This window comes from Lagenorhynchus albirostris, chromosome 9 (genome assembly GCF_949774975.1).
Source record: "Lagenorhynchus albirostris chromosome 9, mLagAlb1.1, whole genome shotgun sequence".
Classification (NCBI taxonomy): Eukaryota; Metazoa; Chordata; class Mammalia; order Artiodactyla; family Delphinidae; genus Lagenorhynchus; species Lagenorhynchus albirostris.
The window spans coordinates 42,590,822-42,613,014 of NC_083103.1; the positions used below are offsets into that span (position 1 = coordinate 42,590,822).

General features: G+C 41.2%; 1 protein-coding gene across 9 annotated transcripts in view; it reads right to left on the reverse strand.

The window, feature by feature from the left end:
• Window positions 1-890: 890 nt before the first annotated feature.
• Window positions 891-22,193, reverse strand: part of TEAD1 (TEA domain transcription factor 1) — a 260,521-nt gene continuing 239,218 nt past the window's right edge. For all 9 annotated transcript variants that reach the window (XM_060159637.1, XM_060159634.1, XM_060159636.1 and 6 more), the window contains 3 exons: window positions 19,395-19,535; window positions 14,216-14,368; window positions 891-8,989 (listed from right to left, as the gene is read on the reverse strand). In XM_060159637.1, coding sequence (XP_060015620.1) covers window positions 8,876-8,989; window positions 14,216-14,368; window positions 19,395-19,535 — 408 coding nt within the window. In that variant the 3' untranslated portion in view covers window positions 891-8,875. The remainder of the gene's footprint in view (window positions 8,990-14,215; window positions 14,369-19,394; window positions 19,536-22,193) is intronic.

Consider the following 22,193-nt stretch of genomic DNA (forward strand, 5'->3'; position numbering starts at 1 on the left):
CTGTACCTCAGATTTCAAAGAAATGGGGAGAAGCAAGACCTTCTAAGGTCTAGTTCAAACCGAAGGATCCCAGGATACATTGGGTCCTGCTGTCAGGGCCTAAGGTCATTGTTGCTTAAGAAAGCCCCTCGGCCCCCAGATTTCTCCTCCCCAGCCTTGAGCTGTTTCCACGGAGTCTCAGTGAGCCAAAACGCACGGGCCAAGGGTCAAGGCATCAGAGCCAGGGTGACCAGCTGAAGACTCTACCACGCACCAGTCACAACTCTGGACGACCCGCCCTTTCTGAGCATCGGCTGGGGGGTAATAATATTACTGTCATCAGGACTGTTGTGAGAATCAGTAAACTTAGTGACTCCAAGGCTTTGTTGTGCATGTGTGTGCTGCACACCCCTGAGGACAGGGCGGGGTTACAGCCTGCACCGTGCAGGCACCAACTTCTACCCCTGGTTCCTGGCATGCACACAGCAAGGCGGGTTAACAATTTTAATGACACACTAAAGAGAGACAGGCAGACAGGCAGGTAGACCAACTGACCTGTGGATGTTTTTAAGAAACCCTGCTAAAGGGAACTATACTCAATATGTTGTAATAACCTATCAGGGAAAAGAATATGAAAAAAATAGATATATATGCATGTATAACTGAATCACCTTGCTGTACACCTGAAACACAACATTGTAAATCAAATATACTTCTATTAAAAAAAAAACAAACAGGAAGAAAGAAACCCTGCTAGACATTAACATGTCATGTTCGGATAACTGAGCTTGGTGGACACCATCAAAAGGATCATGGCTTCAACCTCCTTTACTCTGTCCTTCATACATTCACCCACAACACATAAAGCACCTTTCATTTTCAACAACATACACTTTGGCAGATAAAAAAGGTGACCCACACTTTCATTTTCTTTATTTTTCATTGATACCGTATGAATACAAAGTTTCTAGAAAGCTACAAAATGTCTACCACTTTATCAAGAAGGCATCAAAATGTGTCACTTTGCAAAGACATGAAAACACCTGCAGGAACTGACACAAAAATAGCATTTTTAGAGTGATGAAATAATTGCACTTAACTGTCATGGATATTACAGTTATCACACATATGTACCGCGAAAGCTAGAATACATTTTTTTTATACAAAGCACTTTATAAAAAAATTCTCTGCACACAAACCCTATAATTTTCATATAACTATCATACTAAAGATAAATTCACTTTAAAGCCAACACTTAGAACATTTTTAAACAAAAAGGTACCAGTACCTAAACACAGACGTTAACAAATACAAGAATACTGTACTGCCAAGAGGTTTAACCAAACGCCTTTTCAAAGTTTCTGCAAACAGGTTATGAAAACGTATGTGAGAATTTGCCCCCATCCCCCCATCTCTCCAATCTACCCAAGAGGAACCTTACTGCCTAAAGGCAGGCTCCCCAGCCCACTCACAGCAGCAGTACAATATCAAAGGAACCACTGACCAGATGAAACGCTTACGTCACAAGCCCATTTCATACACGTGACACGAAGACAGACTGTGAGAATCCCATTAAGCCATTTAGAATGTGAACAAACACACGTGGCAAAAAATCGATTTACATAAAATTTAAGCATATTAAAGAATTAAAGGCTATTCAGGTTTCTTTTTTAAATGTTACAAAACTTTTTTTGTCATTTTTTTAGGCACATAGTTTTTGTTTTTACTTTTTTTTTTTCCTTATCTGCAGTCATGAGCCTGTTGAAAAAGGCCTACAGAAGTGACTCTTTCAAGGAGGTAACAGGGAGATGGTTTTTTTTTTTTTAAAGAAGTGCAGTTAATATCTAATTTACACGGTGAAACTAATCACAGAAAATGACTGATGCAAAAAAGAAAAGAGAAGGAAGGAAGGAAGGAAGGAGGGAGGGACCGAGGGAAGGAGGGAGGAGGGACCGAGGGAAGGAGGGAGAAAACCAGAGACTGGTTTCCAATTGATTTACACCTAGATTCTGTCAGCCTGTTTCAGAAAAAGGGGAAGGGGAGACAATTTCATAATGGAAGGCAGACAACAGAGAGCCAACATGATAGAAGTGGAATCTCCTGGAATCTGCCCCCATTTCATGATGAACGAGAGGGAACGTAAATGCTATTTCAAATGCTAAAATGATGGAGTGGGGCATATAACAGACTCAATGCAAATTCACAGAGAATAAAACAAGTTTACGGCTTAGGAAGTAGAACAATAAAGACAAATATTTCATCTTATTTAATGGTGCATGACTTCAGTGAAACTATCCTTTGCAATGCAATTTTAAACACAAAACCTTCATTCTTAACGATATAAGTAATGAGTTAATGAGAGAAAACTATTGCCAAAGAAAGCACAGTAACAGTTGAAAAGGGAAACAGGAAAACAAACATTTGATTAATTTCTTCCAAGTTGTGGTGTAGTCCTGCCACGACAGGGAGGGGCTGAATTCAAGCAGCTAACTATAACTTGTGCTGAGCAATTTTCCTTTTCATTTAACTTTTTTTGTTTCTTATAGAAATTTCTACGAATACTCACAACTTGGTGTGGATAGAAATCACTCCTGAAATTTCAGACAGCCCAAAGAGGGTATTCTTAAAGACACCAGGTAGAGACAGACGGACCATTGCATTCAGAGGCTAACTTTCAAAGATGTCTAATGTCACTGTTAAAGAAAAGTCTTTTTTGTCCTGGCTTTTGTTTGGCTCGTGTTTTTTGCCTTCTCATCCTTTTCACTCCTTTTCCTCCCCTCTATCAATTTTCCCAATTTACACAAGGTTTTGATAAAAGCCAGCACGGACTCTAAAGAGTTGCCCTTTGGAGGGCTGGAACATTCTTCGAAAATTCCGAATCGTGAGTGGTGCTCTTTGGAAGTTTCTCATAGCGCATTCAGACAACACTCAGAGTCAACATTTTCGCCCTAAGAAGAACACTTCAATTGTAATGACCCTAACCCATTTTTTGTTCTGCACTGTCATCTCAGTTTGAGGCTTCCAACTTTCAGAACGGTATCACTGCGTAAACCGGAAGTGCGCGCTGTCGTCTGAGTGGAAAGGCAGGCCTCCACAGACTGAACGTGAGCATAAGAAGGACAAATCTGTCCACCGGCCGAGAGTCTGCGGTTTGTGTGCAAGTTCCCTCAGGCGGACACAGGGCTGGGTGACGGGCGGAGATGGCGCATGGGGTCACGGCGCACAAACACACCAGTTCCTGGGGGCCCTCCTGCCGCTGTGCGCCCCGGGGGCATGGGTGGCAGGGGCTCCCCCACGGCAGACAGACCGCGCAGCAGGCAGGGTCCGCGTCGTGCTCTTGTGAATGGAGGCCTGTGGTTGGTTACTATCCCAGTAAACCAAAGGCATTACGGTGATCTCAGAATATTTTTGGTCTCTCTACAAATTATCGTGATTATGGCAGCACTTTTCTAAGCTGGAATCTCAAACCAAAGGCACTTTCATGCTAGAGTGCAGAAGATTCACAAATAGCTAAGTATTTGGTCATGAATTTAAAAGGCAACATTAAAAGTATACAATTTGCTTTTCATAGTAAACTACGAAGTTGCAAAACCTTCCATTTTGGTATAGACATTTGACAGTGTGGTCAATGAACTGACTTCTGTTCATTTCAGATTTCAGACCAAGAAGTCAGTTTCCAATAGAACTGGAGAAAAATGGGCTTACAAAACAAAAATGAAAACAACGCTTGCTTGCTCTATTTTAAATACCATGCCGATCAGTAAAGGGACATCGAGAACTGGTGTGAGAAAAGGCTGGCGGCACGACTAAGTATCACTAAGGCACTGCTTACTGAACGCTTTGGCAGCTCTGAATTGAAAACTTCCTACAAAAGTTAACAGTAGTAAGAGAAATGCTTCCAGCTTACAAAAGGGCTCACAGTTCCGAGGCAGCCTTCTGCACTGCAAACCCTACACGCAACATCGCAAAGATTTAAGGCTTTTCAGAAATGACATGTGCAGGGTTTTGCCACAGAAACATCAACAGAAAGAAAGAAGCAATGCAGACGTATCCTCTTAATGTCACAGGTGTGAACACCAACACACAAAATTGGTTCTACCCTTCGTTAGAACAGGTGTAGTGTACCAGAGCATAGACAAAAATCATACAAGTTATCGGTACCTGGTTTGAAAAGTTGACTGTCATCTTGTGTGATTTAAATAACTTACGTTTGTACAAAAACAAACTGCAAAAGCCACTAGAGTCTTGAGACCTAGAGAAGACTTGGGTTTGTAACACCAAGTTCTGGGCACGGGGGCTGTTTTTTGGCTGGTCCGAGCGTGGGACTTTGCTGCTGGGATGCTTTGTGAAGAGAAATTTGACTCAGAGCCTGTGGCAGGTGAACTGTCCTCAGGGTAAGCAAAAGGCTCATCAGCTTTCCTATCTGCTCGCGCATGCCTCCCAGACATGACGCTCCAGGGAGAGAAGCAGCGTCACCACCAGGAGATGCTGCCGCTCTGGCAGAGGAAGGGGGTCTTAACCTCCCTCTCTCTTCCGCCCTGAGCACCAGAGAGGAACGACCCCCGCCAAGAGGCCAAGGATTAAGCGTCAGGAGTCCCAGAGCCTTACTCTTAATCTGTCACTGACCAGCTGGGTGACTTTGGGCAAGTCATCTCCCCTCTGGGCCTCAACTTTCTCATCTACAAAATGGAGGTCACAGGCATACCTCGTTTTATTGTGCTTCACAGATATCGCAGTTCTTAAAAATTGAAGGTTTGTGGCGACCCTAAGGCAAACGAGTCTACCAGCATCACTTTCCAATAACATTTGCTCACTTCACGTCTCTGTGTCACATTTTGATAATTCTCGCAATAATTAATAATTGAAGAATAATTCAACTTTTTTATTATTTTCATATTTTTTATGGTGACCTTCAAGTTTCTATTGTAATTGTTCCGGCATTTTTTAGCAATATTTTTTCACTAAGGTATGTGTACTGATTTTTTTTTAGACATAATACTATTGCACACTTAATAGACGACAATATAGGGTAAACATAACTTTTATATGCACTGTGTGACTCGCTTTACTGTGATATTTGCTTTCTTGTGGTGCTCTGGAACTGAGCCCGCGCTAGCTCTGAGGTATGCCTGAAGACTGTGCTTTCCTAAAGCTCGATAAAGGAAAATTCGATCAGCCCTCTTCCGAAATGAATCCCTCTCTCCACCATCCTTAAAGATGAAATGTCCCAGAGGTCTCTGTAAATTCTACAAAAAAGCAATGAGTGCAAGGCTAAAAGTAGAAGACCAGAGGAAATGTATTGAAATGATTAAAGGTTTGATAATGAGAACTATAACCTTAGGAGAAATCATAAAAATGGGTGGGATTTTCTTTAACCTGATAAAATAAGCAACGAAGAGCAAATCAGAAATGCTCTTTAAATAGGTGTGAGTTGATTATAGGGATGATGGTGGCCAGCTGTCCCCAACTTTCCCAGGGAGGAAGGAAAGAATACTTGTAGCAGAGAGATTCTGTTGTGAAATAGAAGTTCTGAAACAGGAAGAAACATGGACACAATATCATTTGAGTAATATTCCTACCTGTCTCTTGATGGCCTGAGACAAGGCTCCCAAGAGAGAAGCTTTCTCAGGGTAAAATGGAAGGAGAAAGAAAACCTCAAATATGGCATTTGTGACCTGTCAGATGCAGGGCACTGGTTCTCAACCAGGGGCAGTTCTGTGCCCCATGGCACATTTGGCAATGTCTGGAGACGTTTTGGGTTGTGACAACTGGGGAAAGGTGTATCTAGTGGGCAGAGGCCAGGGATGCTGCTAAACCTCCTACAATGCACAGGACAGCCCTGCACCACAGAGAATTATCCGGTCCAAATGTCAACAGTGTCGAGAAAGGGTTGAGAAACCCTGGCCTACGGTAGCTTAGACGTTCTGGGATTCTAGGACATGTTTTGGAAAAGCCCCAACTTTATTTAGGTCTCTTGCTAAGATGAAAATGAATACCAAGAGACCAAAGCCCAGTTCTTCAGCTTCTCCCTATTTAGGCTGCGGAAAGTGGCCTCTGAACTCTCCAATGAAAGCACAAGATGTCCCTGAATCGATCCTGGTAGTGGAGGGTCAACCAGGAGATAGAGCACACAGAAAAGAGCAGTGAGGACAGAGCTCTGGAAAGGCTTCTTTATGGTACAGAAAGCTTTACGAAGGGAGGAGACTCTGCCATAAAGGGTGAAGGACCAAAAACAGACTTGGATTCGATGTTCTAACACAAATCTAATCCCAGGGTCTAATTTGGGAGTGACAGAGAAAGGGCTAAGAGGTTGGACCAGTGGTTAAGACAGGGAGAATATCTGCCCTGGAGAAATCTTTAGAAGGACAAGACAAGAAGTAAACTTGTTTTAAGAGCAAAGAGCAATCCTCAAGTTCATCCATGTAAACCCCCAAACTCAACTACAAAGGCATTCGGAGGAAGAGGCAAGCCATCAGAGGGCCCAGCCTAACTCTGTGAGTTCAGCAGACCAGGGTATGCCCTTCTCTGCAGCCAGAAGAACTACCCTCTAGCTGGTGTTCTTGGGTCTCGATCTATTTGCGCTCTGAAAAAAGTAAATCCTCAGAGCCCTCCTGGCAGTACCGAAGAGCCCCATTCCTGGGAGAAAGCGTGAACCAAATACCTCTTGCCCTGAAGTTCTGGGATGGCGTGGCTTTTAGCCACATAAGATCATTTGCGCCCCTTGGTCCTGAGAGACTGGGGGTAACACCTTGAGTAAAGACACAGGAGATGGGAGCCAAAGAAGCATCCCTAAGAGGGGTGACCAAGAGAAGTCATAAATATATGACCAAGGAAGAAGCTTAATGCTTGGGCCGAAGACCAGATAGAAGGGTGGGCCACTAGGGCAATTCTTCAAAGGTCCACCTGGACTCAGGGAACAAACTGTAGTCTCTTTACGTAGGGAAGATACACACCATGCTACTGGCTTATGTAAGGGATGTGTGTTCCAAAAGGGGAAAGTTCTGCGCTCTCTCCTTTGGTCTTCCCAGTGACCAGGGTCATGGGTTTGGGAGAGGTCAGGCTTGGTTCTTCTGTTTGCCATGAGCCAGCCACACCCTCATGACCACCAGATACTAATCAATATATAAGCAGGGTCAGAGCAGGTGGTGGGACAGGGAAGTGGGTGTGTAGGTTATTTGAATGTGACAGAACAAAGTTTTCATTTTCTGGCTTGACGTAAAAGTCTTGACATGTTTCACAACTTACAAAACATTTTATGTTCTAATAGTGTTAACCTATTCCTGACAATTATAAAAAACGTCACTTTCCTCCAGGAAGTTGGGGAGTATGCCCTGTCCCCTTCCCAATGAAGCACTTATGGAAATAACCCAAGACATGTGGCCACATCAAACAGACTGCCTGGACAATGCTTTGGAATATTTGGGTTGGAAAGTTGAATTCCTCCTAGGAAGAAAACCTCCCAAATGTGCCTGTTTGGAAAGGGCAGAGATAGATAGCTGAGCGTCTTCAACCTCAGTCAAATAAGCATTGTGACTTATTGAGAGATGTCAAGGAAACGCGTGTCCTTAGCGAATACACCTAGATCTACGGACACAGACTGAGAAATACACACATATCAGCACCTAGAAAACTGAGTGACACTGAATAGATGTTCAATAAATATGTGTTGAATAACTATATATGTATATGTGTATATATGTACACACAAACACACACGTACACATATAGTTACGGCAGGTTAATATGCATATTGGATCACCAGAAATAATTTACCCACAGGCTGGTGAGCATGCTTGTGATTTTCTGGGGAGCAGAGATCCTAAAACTGATGAGCCTTTTATGAGTTTGGTTGATGAAATTTCTCCCAGCCACAGGGTTTTCTATAATTTGCAGCTCACAGTGCAGTATTCATGCCAATTTTAAATTTTTGTTATTAAATTTCAGTGGTTCAAATATTTACTCATCTTAATAAAAAATTTGGTTGTCCATATAAAATATAACTGCACACACAAGACTATAAACATTGTAAGTTTAGATTTTCAGTATTTATCTACTTATTGCAAAAAGAGCCATCTTTTCTTTTTCATTAAATAATCATCACATTAGTACAATACAATTTTATATTTTTTAAATATACTATATATGTTAAGGATAAGGGGTGAAGTTTTCTTCCTCTGTAATAGCTGTTTCAAGAGTTTAATGGATTAGGAGATTAGTTTTAACCTCGAGGAAAAAAGTACAAATTTGTCTCATTAGGATATTTCTACCAAGCATTTCTTAAGGCTATATTTTAACATTTGGTTTCAAAAAGAAGGAAAAGTTTCATTTAAAAAATAATTTAGTGAATTACATTCTTTCATAACTTCCACCCTAATTTGTTACAAAGATAAGTCTAAAGATTCTTAGTTTTGTGTACTAATTTACATTTATATTTAAAGATTAATTTTACTTGTATCTTAAAACAAGAATTTTATGTTGGAAAAAAAAAAACACTAAATACATTTGTATAAAGGCTGTAAATGTCCAATGGTAAATGCTCTGTCTTAATTTTTTTTTCTACCACAACGAGAAACAGGTCTCTGCAGACAGAGACTTGGGTTCTTAAGGTTCTCCTTTCTGAGGAATTGTGGGCTGTGGATCTGAATAACACACAGAAACAACTCGATTTCTCTTTTTACAACTGTACCAGAACTTCACAGCTATAATGAGTATGAACACATGAAAAAATGACTTCACTCAAACAGGATTTAGAAAAGTTGGGGTGACCTCAGGGCCAGGGCAGCACCCCTGTGTGGTGAGGTTTACAGTCAGTCGTTCGATCATGGAGAGAGTGTGTGTGTGTGTGCACATATGTGTGTGTGTATATACAGATATCTATATATATAAATAACCACGGTTAGTCCTTTACAAGCCTGTAAATATGATGCTGTGCTCCATGTTCACTATTTGAAACTTCAAATACACAGGCCATGCACAGGAGAGTTTCTTGTGTATCCCTGTTTGTTACCACCTGTTTAAAAAAAAAAAAGTATAAATGGAAAAGAATATGAAACAGAACGTACAATATATATATGTATAACTGAATCACTTTGCTGTACAGCAGAAATTAACACATTGTAAATCAACTATATGTCAATAAAATATTTTTTAAAGTATATATATATATCAAGTATTAAAGTATATATATATATATATATATATCAAACACCACATGAATGGAAACATATTCCATCTGTGCCATGATGACTACGATTTACTTGGAAAGGAATATGGAGTCCAATGTTCAAAAAGTGGATTGTTCAGAGATCTGCCCAGCCTTCCTCCGCCCCCTCCAGCAAAAACTCAGGATATTACAGGTCTGACTTAAATCCTATTTAAGCTTAGTTACCATATGTAAGAAAGACCTTACAGATTGGGTCTCACTCAGAGAGCCTAAGAAGACACCACAAGAATTAGTGTGGGGTTTTTGTTTTGTTTTGTTTTTTTGGGGGGGTGGTGGTGCAATTTTTTTTTACAACACAGAGAATTTTCTATAATTCAGTTCCATGGGACAGTCATTTATCCTAGGGACTGTCTCCTATCTTATTCCTAAACCTCTACTAAATTTTGTTTCACGATAGCCAATGGGAGACATAAACTCTGTGAGTGCCTTGCTCACCACTGTATTAACATGCAGTGCCTGGACTCAGTGAAATATATGCGGAGTAAAAGAACAGTCACACAGTTCAAACCCATGCTGTTCAAGGGTCCACTGTATTCGCTGAATGGATGGAAATTCACAGAATAATAGCCACCATCTGTTCAGTGCTTACTATGCACCTCCTCAGTATTAAATGCTTTACAGAAAGTATCTCATATAATATTACAACAACTCTAGGAGCAGGTGCGATATCACTCCCTCTTTGACAAGGGAGGATGCTTGGGGTTAATTTGTTTAAGGTTATACTAACGTCAACGAAAAACCCAGATCTTCTGGATCTGAAGACCTTTTTCTTACCCGTTATGCCATGCTGCTCTAGATAAATGCATTGATACAGTGATGAATCATCTAATTTTTTTTTTTCTGGGTAACAAAGTTTTTTTTCAATACTGGTACCCACCTGCTTTTCTAGTCTCACTCCCTGCCACTTCCCTTGCAGATCAAATACTCCAAGTATGCAAGTCTTCCAGCCCTGAAATCTTTCCCTCCCTCATCACTATATCCAAACAAATGCTGTGTCCTGCTGCTTTTATCTCCTGAAGAGTTCTTGAATCCATCTCCCTTTTCCCCTGCCACAGCCCAAGGCACCAGCAAAGCTGACCTGGACTCCTCCACCAGCAGCCACCCTTGCCGGGCACCAGTCTCACCTGTGCACAGTAGTCACAGTGACCTTGAAAGAAATATGAATCCGACAACAACACACTCCTGCTTAAAAACTGAATGGCCTCTTTTAAACTTTAGGATGAAGAGAAAACCTGTTCTCATCCTACAAGGATGAGAGTGAGCGGCCCATTCTGGCCGGTCCTACCCAGCCAGTCGCACTGCTCTGTTTCCACTCCTCCTCCTACCACATTCCCACCTATGTGCAGTATTCTTCCCTACCCTCTCTGCCTCTCTATCCATCTGGAGACAACTCTCAATTGTTTCTTCCTCAGGGAAGCATTCCCTGACCTCCTATTACACGTTCTCTTGTCACCATGCACCGACCTCTACCAGCCGTCAGCCACAGGTGAATTACACACATTTTGTGACTCTCTGTCCTTGATGAATGCCTGCCTCCCTCACCAGACACCAGGATGCCTGGTCCCGCCTGTCTAGTTCACCGCAGCCCCGCAGCTGACATGTCAGTATGCACCCACCGAACGGGCCTTTTCTTGGTAAATCTGAAAAATATCTGCTTGTCCATCAGGCAACTTAAATATCATCTTTTAACATCCCTGAGAATTCCCCACCTCATTCCAAGTACAGGTGCCTGCTCAGGCAGTTCAACTACTCTGTGCTCCCATGATGTCTGTTTCACAAGTTTACTGCAGCCATGATGGCCCTGCATCGTCATCATCTATTTACCCGCCTCGTTCTCCCTACAAGGTCCAGATTTCCTGTGTTTTATTTGCACTGTATTTCAGCAGCTAGTACAACCTTTCCATAACTTAGCCGAATCAATGCAAACATTCTCAATAACCTTTGAGGTGGAGAGGGCAGACTTGAGCACTTTGTTTGTAAACAGAGGTAACTGAGGTCTGGAGACTTTAAATGTCTTACCCAAGGTCATAAAGTAGAGCTGAGTCCTAAACCCAAGTCTTCTCATTCCATGACCATGACATCCTGCAAAGTGTCTTTTCCATCAGTTCAAATCTTAATTTACGTCTGTCACTGGCTCTGTGACCTCAGGAAGGACTAACATTCCTTATCCATAAAATAGGGATAAAAATGACTTTACAGTTCTGCAGTGAGAATTTCATAATATATCTACAAAAGATTCAGCACTGTGCCTGGAACCTCTATGATCTATTTTACCTTCTTGCAGACTTTCTATGAAAGACTATATCCTATTTAGGCTTCATGCTTGAGATGAAGGAGGAAGGAAAAAAAATGTTTCTAGCAACCTATATGTCTGAATGACCTCAAATGATGATCGAAATCCTTGGCCCACAATTCAGTCACTGTCTTCCTCAGTCTGATTGCCACCATTAAGTCCCCAAACCTACAGGGTCACCTCAATTCCTGAATCATTCTGATGAAACCAGAGTCTAGCCCACCAGCCGGTAAGGCCTGGAACTGGCCGTGGTGACACAGGTTTTGTATCTAATGTTCCTAGTAAAACACCTGCAACTGTGTCCAGCAACTGTCATTCTGGCCATGTCCCTACACCTGAGGAAGTGCTGAAAAGTATGATCTCTCCTGTTTATCAGTGAGATGACTTCATTTTCATTGCCCAGGAGTGCTGGCTTAATTTCAGTTTTTCTACAGAAAACTATCATTTCTAGCAAATATTTATTTGCTACTAATTCTATATTTATTTCCCTCTGATTCTTCATATCAAAGGGATGTATATAGTTGCTTAATGATACGTTTTAAAATTAATTTAACCTGGTAAGTTAAATGGATGGCAGTCATGTGTTCCAAGGGAGCATTACTGATATAGTTACACGGGTTTTGTGGGTAAGAGATACTTACAACTTTCCCTGATCATATTTATCTTGGCTGTGCCGTGAAGTCGGGTTTTAGGGACTGAGGACATATTCCTTAACGTGCTGAAACAGTCTCACTGGTTTGTAAGAAACATCTAAGACTCCCTCCAGAAGAGGGGGGGTGGCCATCCACTCAGAGAGTTTTGGTTAATTTCTGAGGCAACTGAACGTCCACACCAGGACGCCACACACACCTTCCGGTCATCTGAGCACTAAGGTGATCCATCTGTTCTTAAATAGCAACAAAGAACACCTATATGACAAGTACCTGCCAGCACCCCAAACCTTGAACTGCTCAATTTTCACCGAAGACCGTTAGAAAAAGGATACTAATGAATAGTTATAATATGTTTTCCAAACTTTCTCCTGGACTGCTAGTTTCCAAGTTTCACACGGACATGGACACATATGAGAATCCAGAGATTCTCTCCTTGGAATAAATGAAAATTAGATGTAAAATTATCTGTCTGCCAATTGTATACCCATAATCACGTGTCTGTGAACTCTGAGGCTCCCTGTGGCTCACGTAACCAATCCCCTATAGCAGTGGGTCTCAACCTGGCTACACACCAGAACTACCTGGGGAGCAGTAAAAATAAACAAAAACCATGATTCTGGGTCCCATCTTTCAGAATTTTTAAAAGCTTCCTGGATGAATATCTTGATATGCAGAAGGTTTTTAATTTCTTGATTTTTATTTATCTTTTTTTTTTTTTTTTACAGTGGCATACAAGAGCTGGCTCCTACTAGCTCTGAAAGTTATTGTTAAATATGAAGGAATTTCGTGGGCTGGACAAATGTTGGTAGCTTGAAATTGCCCATGGAAGCTGTATTTGCAACAATGGAAATGGGCAAAAGCTATGGATCAGGGCTTTGGAAGGAACTAGGGGAGAGCCTTTATTTTTTAATTTTTTTAAACCAGCACATCACTGATTGAGAATCACTGTCCCACTGAATCCAAAAAGTCCAGATAAAGAATTCTTGCTCTAAGTATTCTAGTTCTTAAACCTGGTAACAAAGAATAACAAAGTAGGCCTTCAGAGGGCTGAATATTTGACCACAATATTGTCCTGCTGCCCCTTTTTGTAAAATTGTTTCCACCAAATTTTGTTTTGGCATTTTGCCTTTGGTCTAATCAAGGAATGTAATTTTTAAAAAATTCGCTTTATGAAATCCATTACTGCATATTTTATAGGTATATTTTAAGAGGAGCACTGTACTTATTAACCTTCCTAAGTAACCAAATGAAGTCCCCGTGAGAAACCGTTTTAAAGTTAAATTTAGGGGGAGAAAAACACACCAAGCATTGCCCAGGGAACCAGAAAATTTTCCCATCATGGGCCTTGAGCACCATTGCTTTTTCCTTGCCCTTTAGCTGCCCATTAAGTTTGACCATATTTTTCAGCCCATAAATATTCTCCCCCTGCTCCTGGTTATGTCACTGACTGTATTCTAGTTTACATTTCTCCTGGTACTGAGGGTTTATACTTTGCTATATTAATGTATGTTACTTATAATAATAAGGCCTTGTAAATCCTTCATGAAATGAGTCTAGGTGAGTTTGAAGCACAAACCTGCTGACTCGGCTTTTGCCTCATTTATGATTTGTATACCATGGTGCTGCTGAGACTCACACTTAGCTAATACTGGAATTACCCAGGGAACCTTAGAAAATACACATGCCCGGGCCCTATCCTCAGAGATCCTGATTTAATTGACCTAGGATGCAGCCCTGCTGTCGGGATTTTTAGATATTCTCCAGGTCTTGCTAATGTGCAGCCAGAATTAAGAATCCATTTGTATCACCCTCACCCTCCCTTCCCAAATTCCAGTTCTGCTAAGCTTAGAAAGCCCGGCCAGGTGAGACCCCTTTCTCTTCCACAAACTTGAGCCAAACCAAGTTTGCCCTATGGATGTGTGCATTCAACTACTGATTGACCACCTGGGGCCCAGCCCCACAGTCTAGTCAGTTACCCTTGGCCCAAGCCCCAGCACCTCCCAGGCCCATCTTCCCCACCAGCCTCATGGCTGAGACTGACAAAACTTGAAAGAGACAAACAGTTACCAATAAAATTGTGAAGTTTTCCAAAACACTGTTCATCATATATTTCTCTGGTAAGTGTTTGAGCTTGTGGATGAAATTGATCATATATTCACACATCGGGGAGCGGTTTATTCGGTATACAAATCGGCCATTCTCAAACCTTGCATATTCCGTCTGTGAGGGAAAAAGGATTTGAGCATTTTTACACCTTTGACTTCAAAATACATAAAAAAGATATTATTGCCTGTAAAAGCATTTTACGTTTTCAACATGAATCACCTGCTATATGCTGCACTACTTACGTAGTTTACTTCATTAAAAAAAATCCTATCTCCAAACTTAACACCATACTCAGAATCCATTATTTTTCTGGAATTTTTTTTTTTTAAACTTGGGAAGATGACAGCTTTAAAGAAAAGTTGTATAGATGCTTTTCAGCAAAGGTTAGAAAAAAATATAACTGCCTGCTTAGTGATTCTCTACCTCGAGATCTGTGAGAGCAAGCCCGGCCAGTCACAATTCTTCAAAGGGCCCATAGAAAATCCTTCTTTACTGTGACAAGGCCTCACAGGCCAACAACCAATGCAGCTAATTTCTCTTCTTTAGGAAAAACTACTTCACACTGATCATGAGCCCCTGACTGTGTTATGTCTTTAATTTTTTCAAAAAAGGGGTTTTTAAAAAATATATACATGCGGTTTGAAGATTCCACTGAAGCACTTAGAAATAAGAGAGACACTCGTAGATACTCTGGATCAAAGAGGAATTTAAAAAGAAATCACAAGCTATCTAAAGCGTAATGAAAAAGAAAATATTTACATCAAACTTTTGGGACTCGATGAAGCTATACTTGCAGGAAAGCAGCTTCATGTCTTCATCATTAAAGATGAAAAGTTATAGAACTTAGTACACATCTTAAAAAATTAATAAACCCTACAAAATAAACCAAAACCAGTGAAAACCAGGAATAGGAAATTAATAAAGATAAAAGCTCAAATCAATACAAAGGAAATTTCTTTTAAGATTTTTTTGTTTTGTTTTGAGGTGGACCTTTTTTTTTTAAGTCTTTATTGAATCTGTTACAATATTCCTTCTGTTTTATGGTTTTTGGTTTTTTGGACACGAAGCATGTGGGATTCCAGTTCCCTGACCAGGGATCGAACCCGCACCCCCTGCATTGGAAGGCGAAGTCGTAACCACTGGACTGCCAGGGAAGTCCCGTAAAGGAAATTTAAAATGTAGACAGGATATAAGAACTAGTTCTTTAAAAAGACAAAATAAAATAAATAAACCCTTCACAATCTTAAGAAGGAGAAGAAAGAAAAGAGACAAAACCACAATTACATTATTGTTCAGAAGATTTAGAGGAGGTTACTTTATGTAACTCTTTGGCAAACAACCAATCAACCAACCAATCAATCAATAAAAGCAAAGTAAAACCTAGAGGACAGGATGATTTCCCAGCAAATACAAATTGCTAATACTGAACCAAAAAGAAGTAGAAAACTCCAATAGGTCAATTACTGTGGAAATGACTAAAAACTATTTAGAAATATACCACTGAAAAAGGTCCAAAGACCAAATGGTTTCACAGCTAAGTTTTATATAATCTTTAAAGAACAGTTATTTTCAATGTTATTCAAACAATGCTATACCATAGAAAAAGACAGGTATTCCAATTATTTTTATGAAATTGATGTATATTCAATACCAAAAGTTGATGGTTTATAAAAAAGAAAAGTATAGATTAATATCACTTATGAGGTGCAAACATTTTACGTAAAATAGCAAACAATGCATCAAAGTATCCAAAGTAGAACTTTCTTCAGGAATGCTGTGGTGGTTCATACATAGGATGTGCGTTAACTCATGATGTCAACAAATTGGAGAAAAATCACATAGTAAGAGTTGCTGAAAAGGCATCTGATAAAATATTGCAGCTATTACTAATAAAAAAATTTAAGTAAAATAGGAATAGAAAGAATTTCAATATAAAATAAAGGCTATTTATAAAAACCAATAATAAGTTTAATCCCAAACGTCAAAACATCAAAACTATTTCTACTGACATCAGTAACCATACAAGGATACTCACCATCACTATTTCTTTTATTTCTTTTTACAACTGTGTTGGAAGTTTTAGCAAATGAAGAGAAGGTGAGAAAATAATAATAGTAATAATAATAAAAGTGGCATGAACATTGGAAACGAGGAGATAAAATAAAGTCTTCTCTTTTTGCTGCTGCTAAGATAATACAACAGAGAAAACCCATGAATCTAGGGGGCAAAACCCACTGGAGATAAATAAGAGAATATGGTAAGATGGCCAAATAGAATATAGATATGCAAAAACTAGGACCTTTCTTCTATTCTAGTAATTAAAATCTGGAAACTGGAAAAATTGTATTAACAAATTATATAATATTTAGAGATATATTTAACAAGAAAGGGATAAACCTATATATGAAAACTAAAATCTTATTAAAATAGATAAAATGAGATAGAAATGCAAATAGGTTCTTGATTGGAAAGATTTAATATCAATAACATATCAATCTGTCCCCAAATAATATCTAAATCTAATGCAATTACAATTAGGTTGCTCAGGACTTCCCTGGCAGTCCAGTGGTTAAGACTCCACACTTCCACTGCAGGGGGCGTGGGAAGATCCTATATGCCGCGGCCAAAAAACAAAACCCCAAAAAACGATTAGGTTGCTCAAACAAGATTTTTGTTTTTCTTTACATTTTAATTTTTATTTATTTATTTTTATTATTATTTTTTGAGGTACACGGGACTCTCACTGTTGTGGCCTCTCCCGCTGCGGAGCACAGGCTCCAGACACGCAGGCTCACCGGCCATGGCTCACGGGCCCAGCCGCTCCGCGGCATGTGGGATCCTCCCGGACTGGGGCATGATCCTGCGTCCCCTGCATCGGCAGGCAGACTCTCAACCACTGCGCCACCAGGGAAGCCCATTTTTTACATTTTTAAAATGCTCTCATAGTTTGGAAGAATAAATGCTGGCTACCTGCCTAGAAAATATATGGAAATAAAGAGCAGTGAGATTGACTTGCCCCAGCAGATATCAGAACATGCTATAAAGCCACTGTAATCAAATCAACACAATACTGGGACATGTAGAGATAAATAGAGGGTGGAATAGAACAGACTCCAGGAACAGCACCCAGTATATGCAATAACTTAAAGGGGACAGATCCACTCAGTTGGAAAATAAATGATTTAATAAATGACTTTGACACAAATGCCTATCTATTTGGAAGAAAATATAAGCAGACTCCCATTTCACACCAAATGCAGAAACATATTCCAAGTAGATTAAAGGCTTAATTACAAAACTCCACCTGCCACACCACAGCACGTTCTCCATGAAAATGCCTGGGATTTTATCAGTCGAAGACAAGCTTTCCCTGTTCCCTGAACTTATAAAGAGATTTGGGTATGTTAGCTGAGGATGAACTGAAGAATAGTTTGACATCTGGGAAACTGAGTTACTTATCTGGTTCATTGTTTCTCACAGGTACCTGTCCAGGCAGGAAGTCCATCTACAGGTAAGCCCTGACAACTTGGCCATTTGGTAGCAACAGCAACACTAACCTTCCGTGCTCCCAACCACCAGCAGGTACCTTTGCTTCCTCCTTCTCAGGGGAGATGGAGGTCATGTGGCTCCAGGTTTCCCAGCTGTGTCTCATTACACAGCCACATTCTCACCCACCCTCTCCTTGGACTTCCCAGACACTGCCTTGAGCTGGTTTCCCCCCTCCCTCACCCTTCTTTGTCCTCAGCTTCTCTGTTCATGTCTCCCTTTCCACCTACCCTAGGTCTGGCTGCCACTCTCCAAACTTAATCTTGATCCCTATTTCCCTTGCTATTCCCTCTCTGCAGCTAGCTCTCCATTCCCACAGCTTTGATTATCCTTAATGCTCAGGATTCTCAATTGATATTTTCAGTCTTTACCTGTCTCCCAAATCCTAGTGTTGCAGCTGTATTTGTCCCTGACTATTTCCAGTTGAACATCTTATTTACTTATCTCTGCTGGTGGCTACACTGTCCTCCTAAGCATAAAACATGTGATCTTTGACTCTTCCTCCTCTTTAATATTTAATATCCAGTCAGCTTCTAAGTACCATTCAAAATGTCTTCCTGAATTCCACTACCACCCTTTTAGTAAAGCTCATGACACCTAAGTTTACGGCTACCATCTAGTCAACTCACTTACATCCTCCTCTACCAGCATAACCCTCCTTAACACCATTCGCAGGATGCCCATCCTGTGCTCGGGAAGCTATGAGGGCCTGCAGCATCCCAAATCCGCCTTGTTCAGCCCAAAGTCTTGAAAAACATCTCCTGCTCCCTCTCTCCACCCAATGCATCCTCTCTCTCACGCCTCAACACAAAGTCAGGTTGGGCTCCTGGACCTGAGAGGTCCTGGACATCTGTGAATAAACACCACTCACTGAGCATGGATGAATTGGGTGATGGGTAGAAGACAATGGAAAGCACAACTCTAAATGAAATCATCTGCAAACATTATTCACAAAAAGCAACCCACCCCAGTAAAATGAACATCCATTTTTTGAAGGGGAGGGAGGCATGAACTATAAAGGCCATAAATAGGTTTTTGGTCCCAGTATGTACTGAAATATGTTTAAAACAATTAAGATGAAGGGAGTGGAAATGGCAAAAGCAAAAACCAAACTCAAGGCATCAGGGTTTTAGAAGGCAGGTGCCAATCAGCCGAGGACCACCTTGGTTGTTATCAAGATGCCTGGAAGTGCCCTTGAACCTGGAACCTGGGGTGGGAGGGGTACCATCTACTGGGCAGCAGGGTCTATCTCTAACAGATTCCATATCAGCCCCCCCTCCATCCCCCCATCCCAAGGCCACCTGCAGGACTGACACACTGGCAAGCACAGGGCTGACTTCAGACAGTCGGAGGGCTGGCATGGGATTACTCCTGGCCTTCTTTCTTTCAGTTGCTTTCAAATCATTTTGCCTTCTTAGAAGTAATGGTGTGTGGGGGGGGGTAGGAGTGGGAGGGGAAGGAGAAGACACCAGAAAAATAAAACCCTCTGCCCCGGTTTAGTTTTGTTTTTGTTTTTTTTTTTTTCCGGTTTAGTTTTAAAGGAAGGCGACAGGCCGCCCTGAATGAAGGTTCCAGCATACAGAGGCCAACTTACCTCTACTTTTTCTACTACTTGCTTCCCAAAGGAGCAAACTTTGGTGGAACAGGTGACTGTCATATTCTCAGAACTCTCATACTGACTGGTCACGCCGTAAAAAGCCCCGGCATCATCTTGAATACTGCAGTTTAAATCCGCCTGTTGGAAATGAGATGGAGGTGGGGATTACTCTCTCATCGCAGGAGTCAAAGCAGTAACCATCCGGGGAAGACCTCCACCATGCTGGCTGGAGGGCAGCAGAGGGCCGGCGTGGCTCAGAGAGGTGGTGAGGTGACGCCCCGCTAGAAACAAGTTCTATGGCTCATCGGTTATTTTTTGAAGAGAATGCTAGTTCGGGCAGTCTTCCCTTGAAATAATGACATGCTATATGTATGTTTCATTTTACTTTCTTGTATTCAGTATAGAATACTATATATTCTTGTAATAAGACATTCACGAGGTCTCTGAAATATGTGCAGAAAGCAGTACATGAATTGTATTCATATTCACTAATCTGTAGATATAGTTAAAAGAACAGGAGATTCTGTAGCTGACTGGCCATTTGTTATATAAGTAAAAACAGATACCTCGTTAACAAATGACAGCACCCAGAGGGGAGATGGTTCCTACTAAAGACTGGCTTACAAAGATGCAAAATAATTAATACAAGTTCCCACTCATTTAACGTATTTATGATTACTTAGTGAGGCTCATGCTAGAAACAATACAGGACTACAAGCCAATATGGGATGTACAGAAAATAGCTTTAATTTAGATAGAAAATAAGTACCATGTCAAAGGTACTCAGTTTGGACAATGGAAGCATTATTTTCAATTAAGGGTATTTACTTTCAGGATGGTTAAGATTTGAACATGCAGAGAAGGGCTGAGAGAATGCTTGCACAGAAGCAGCCTGGAGTGCTTCATTCTAGCTACACCGTGAGGACTAAGGAGACAGGGAGGAATGAGTTTGGAAATGCCACAAGGGCCCAGGTAGAGGAGGACTAAGTAGGGGTATGGGTTGTGTCCTGTAGGAAATGGGGACCTATTGGAAGTGTTGACACAAGGCAGTGAGGTGATCAGAGCTGAGCTTCAAGGAGAAGTGTCTCAGCGTGGTATAATGTTCACTGCAGAGGGAGGCTGGGAGGCTGCTTCAGCGGCTAGATCACTGACGGACGGTCCCCTTCCCTCAAATATCTACTGACCCTTTCCTGCACACTAGGCACTGGGTGTGGAGCTGGGGATCAACGAGTCCACACAGCTTAAGATTTAGGAGTGGGGATATCGCAACAGAAATAAGCACTCCTGAGATGGGCACAGAGACATGAGAACAAACAGTGGGGAGGGAGCCCTTGGGGTCAGGGAAGCTTCTGATGATGACGCAGCTCAGATCCAAAGAGAGAAGCGCTGGCATGGGTCGGTGGATTATGCTGTAAGAGAGAGTGTATACAGGGCGATTGGCCAGAAACAAGGCTGGAACAGAGACAGCAAGGAGAGAGGGTAGCTGGGGAGGTGGGGGTGTGTGGAGGGGTGCAGGGGAGGGTCTTACATCCTAAAACCAAGGGACATACGAGTTTTAAGTACATAGGATAGGGCCAGTGACAGTTTAGGATCAGATCTGCAATCCAGAAAGGCACCCCTGACCACAGCTTGGAGACTTGAGAAGAGAGTGAGAATGGATGAGTGAGGTGTGTCAGGAGGCCTGGAAGAAGTTCCAGATGAGGCATGGTACTTGGGCTACTAGGATGACTGCAGAGAAAGAGGGGGATCTGACATACAACGAGACTATCTCTTGCGAGGTGTGGCACGTTTTGGCTAGCTAATTTTAATACCTTGACAGGTACTAACCGCCATGAAGACCTGAGTTAGCCTATATATTTTTAATAAGGATCTGCATTTCAATTTCCCTCTTGAATTGGGTATCAGGAAAATCTCCATTTTCTTAGGCAAAACTTCGGATATGCTGGCTTCAAATAAAAGGACAATATACTTTATATTCCCTTTTCTTATATGCCAAGAAATTCAAAGTTAAATTAAGTGTTCAACTATAGTCATTAACTTATTCTAGGTACTTCTAATAACTACTAACAACCAGTGTCCAGCTCCTGTTATGGGATTCCAATCTACTTTTACTTGTACTTGTCCAGTTTTACATTATCCATAAATTTAGTATTGCTCCCTCACATTTTGTTTTTTGGAATAAAAAAATTTTATGGGGCATAAATTGCAAATAATTAAAAATGCCCAGGTGTGCCTTTTGCTCACATTCAAAGGTTTGACATTTAGCTCCATGAGAGAACAGTTTAGCGGGGAATGATGGAGGTCTTACCCTGAGATCTGTATCTCAGCTCCTTAAGGCTGAAGAGAGGCCCGTGAGTCTACGTGGGCTCCAACCTCCAGTACAGAAAGATACCAGTGTATACTAGGCACACAGGAGCTCTGACACTGGGTTGTCATCCAGCCTTCCAGGGCGGGTATCACCTGCTGTGAACTAAGAGAGGGCCTTTCAGAACTTTGAGCGGGTCCTGCCGCCAGCTGAGAACACAGAGCTCCGAGAAGTGGCTCAGGTGTTTTGCGGGGGTGGGATGACCAGTGATGTTCTTTGTGGGATTGATGCTCTTACTATTATGATGTAGTTTGTGCCAACAAGGTTTAACTTAAAAAAAAAAAAAAAAAAAGTAAAAATATGCATGTGGAAAGGTAAAAAAAGAAATCAAACTGTAAAAAGGATGTACGTTGTATTTCTACCCTGAACTTGCCAACCTCCCTAGATGACCAGTGTTTTCTATTTCTCAAGTGTCCTTTTAGAGATATTTA